The sequence below is a fragment of the Panicum virgatum genome, chromosome 2N (genome assembly GCF_016808335.1).
Source record: "Panicum virgatum strain AP13 chromosome 2N, P.virgatum_v5, whole genome shotgun sequence".
Lineage (NCBI taxonomy): Eukaryota > Viridiplantae > Streptophyta > Magnoliopsida > Poales > Poaceae > Panicum > Panicum virgatum.
Genome location: NC_053146.1, coordinates 48162373 through 48165436, shown reverse-complemented (window position 1 = coordinate 48165436; position 3064 = coordinate 48162373). Strand labels below are relative to the sequence as shown.

Below are 3064 nucleotides of genomic sequence, written 5' to 3'. Positions count from 1 at the left end.
CTCTCTCCCGGCGGCCCCGCAAAAGCTCCCCTGCGGCACGTGCCCAAAGCTTGGACGCACTTGCGTTGCGTTGCGTCACCGCACCACCACGCGACCTCCTGCCCTCTCTCCCACTCCCATGCGCAGATCCGAGAAACCGATGGGCGCCACCGCGCCACCTCCCACCCATACGAAAGGCCGCTCCATCACATCGAGCCGGCCGGGCCCGGCCCCTCGGCACCGGCGCGCGTCTCCCGCCCGGGCCACCCAAACCGCAGCGGCGCGACCGCGCGACGCGAGACAACCCCCCGCCCGGGCCGCGCCGCGGGATGCGCCAACATCCCCCTGCCGCCGGGCCCCACGCGGCAGCGAGACGCGACGGGACGGGCAGGTCGGCGCTGCGCACGCGGAGGCGCGGAGCTGGTCACCTGGCTCGCCCCTCCCTTCCCCCTCCGGCCCTCTCCCCTCCCCTCCCCACCCCTTCCCTCCCGCGGTGGTTGCATTGTACTAGCAGCTTATAAGAGACCCCGCCCCCCGTCCTTCTCCTCTCTTCTCTCCGCTCCACCCACTCCCGCTCTGCTCCCTCTCCCACCGATCTGCCATCTCGCCCGGCCCCGTCCGCTCTAGGGATTCGCGACGGAGATCCGCCGGAGATTGAGGACCGGGACGGAGGCGTCGGGGCCGGGGAGCGGCGGCGGCGAGGCGGCGGGGGGATGGACGGCCACGGCGGCGCGGGCAAGCTGACGCGGACGCCCTCCTCGCTCCTGCGCTCCCCCACGGTGCGGAACTGCTCCTCGTTCCAGGCCGTGGTGGTCGAGGACCCGGAGCCCGACGACAAGAAGGCCCAGGCGCCCCCCAAGGCCCCGCCCCACCAGTTCCACCCCGGCGCCGGCCCCGCCCACCCGCTCCTCGTCCTCGCGCTCCCGCTCGCCTTCCTGCTCCTCCTCCTCCTGCTCCGCGGCGGCGACGGCCACCACCTCGCCCTCCTCGCCGCCTCCGCGGCCGCCGCGCTCGGCGCCGCGGCCGGGGCCGCGCGCCTGCTCCGGGGCCGCCTCCGCCGCTCGCCCGGGTCCGGGTCCGGGTCCGTGCAGTGGTTCATCGGCGACGACGACGACAAGCCCCCGAAGCGGGCGGACAAGGGCGCCGCCACCGCCGCGCACGGCCGCGTCGTGCGCGAGGGCGTCGAGTTCTACAGCAATGGGGACTGCTACGAGGGCGAGTTCCACAAGGGCCGCTGCAACGGCAGCGGCGTCTACAACTTCTTCGGCAAGGGCAAGTACGAGGGCGACTGGGTCGATGGCAGGTACGACGGCTACGGCATCGAGAGCTGGGCGCGCGGCAGCCGCTACCGCGGCCAGTACCGCCAGGGCCTCCGCCACGGCCACGGCGTCTACCGCTTCTACAGCGGCGACTGCTACGCAGGCGAGTGGGCCGGCGGCCAGAGCCACGGCATCGGCGCGCAGACCTGCTCCGACGGCAGCTCCTACGTCGGGGAATTCAAGTGCGGCGTCAAGCACGGCCTCGGGAGCTACCATTTCAGGTGGGCGTCCAGCCAAATTCCACGATTTCAAGTTTGGGCCTTGTTAGATCACTTTTGTATATTGCATTTTTGTATTTTTGGAAGGAAATCTTCAACGTGTGAAATATTAAAGGTAGACTAATCACAAAACTAATTAGCCTGTAAACTACGAGACGAATCTAATGAGTTTAATTAATTTATTATTAGAGCATGTCTACTGTATAATTACTGTATAATTTAATGCCTAATTGCGTCCTAATTAGTCTTATTAGATTCGTTTTGCGATTTACAGTCCATTTGTGTAATGCGATTTATTTTTCGACTATATTTAGTACACCATGCAATCGATTTATAAAATTTTTGCAATTTGTGTTTTGGATCTAAACAGGGGATCTAAACGGGGCCTTGATGTCATCAAATCAGCAGCGCACTGTTGCATTTATGGCAGTTATTTTGAACCTGGCTTGCTAATCTCGATCTTGCCGCTCAATTTTTCTTCCAGAAATGGCGATCGATACGCCGGCGAGTACTTTGGGGACAAGATCCACGGCTTCGGTGTCTACAGCTTCGCTAATGGCCATGGCTACGAAGGCTCCTGGCACGAAGGCAAGAAGCAGGGATTCGGGATGTACACGTTCCGGAATGGCGACAAGCGATCGGGGGACTGGGATTCTGGGACTCTCAAGACTCCCTTGCCCCCATCTGATCCTGCTGTTCAGCGTGCAGTACAGGTAATACAGCAATTTCCATGTGCAGAAGGATCTGCCCAAGATTTACCATTGGCAATTGCTCTGGGGAGGAATTTTAATGGCCTTCGCATTGTTCCATTCAGGCTGCTCAGCGGGCCGCGGAGAACGCCTTTCGCCTGCCGAGAGTCGACGAGCAAGTCCACAAGGCGGTCATGGCCGCGAACAGGGCCGCCACGGCTGCTCGTGTGGCGGCGATCAAGGCAGTCCAGAACAGGATGGATGGCAAATTTTGCGATACCTATGTGTGAATTGCTGTGTGGAAGACCAAGGATGGTCGTTTTCTCGTTTTTCCTTCTGACTGTACATTAGGGTAGTGAAGGACAATAACTAATCAGTGAGGTCCAGACGACCGGGGCAGCACAAGCGCTAGCTCCGAGTCAGGGTTCAGCAACGAACGGGAGCTGACGAGCAGAGCTGGCGAACTGGGGCAAAATCCCATTTGCGAGAAACGGCTCGGATTCTGCGACGCCATCGGCGGTCCCCTTCCTCCTCTCCTCCTTGCAAGCTGTAACTGTACATAGATCCAAGTGTATCAATGGAAGAGTGGGTTTTTCCAACGCCCTTTCGAGTTTCTACTGCTGGCATGGCAGCTTACCCAGAGCCATCTGCCTCTTCGCATTGCATTGCTCATATGAATGTGGCTGCCATCGCATCTGCACATCCATTGCTCCCATCCTAAATCTTGACTGCTTAGGGGGTGTTTAGTTGGTGAAAATTTTTGGTCCAAGTGTCACGTCAATAGTTTGACCAGATGTCGGAAGGGTTTTTCGGACACTAATTAAAAAATTAATTTCAGAACTCACTTGGAAACCACGAG

General features: G+C 60.2%; 1 protein-coding gene across 2 annotated transcripts; it reads left to right on the top strand.

The window, feature by feature from the left end:
• The first annotated feature begins 463 nt into the window (after positions 1 to 463).
• LOC120660859 (radial spoke head 10 homolog B-like) lies at positions 464 to 2818 on the top strand. Of its 2 annotated transcripts, none has more exons than XM_039939504.1 (3): positions 464 to 1519; positions 1887 to 2229; positions 2331 to 2818. In XM_039939504.1, exons 1-3 carry the CDS (start codon positions 693 to 695, stop codon positions 2493 to 2495), a joined length of 1335 nt encoding a protein of 444 aa, XP_039795438.1. In that variant the 5' UTR covers positions 464 to 692; the 3' UTR covers positions 2496 to 2818. The 2 variants fall into 2 exon arrangements, with proteins under 2 accessions (XP_039795438.1, XP_039795439.1); XM_039939505.1 differs by having other exon boundaries at positions 473 to 1519; positions 2001 to 2229.
• Positions 2819 to 3064: the final 246 nt, after the last annotated feature.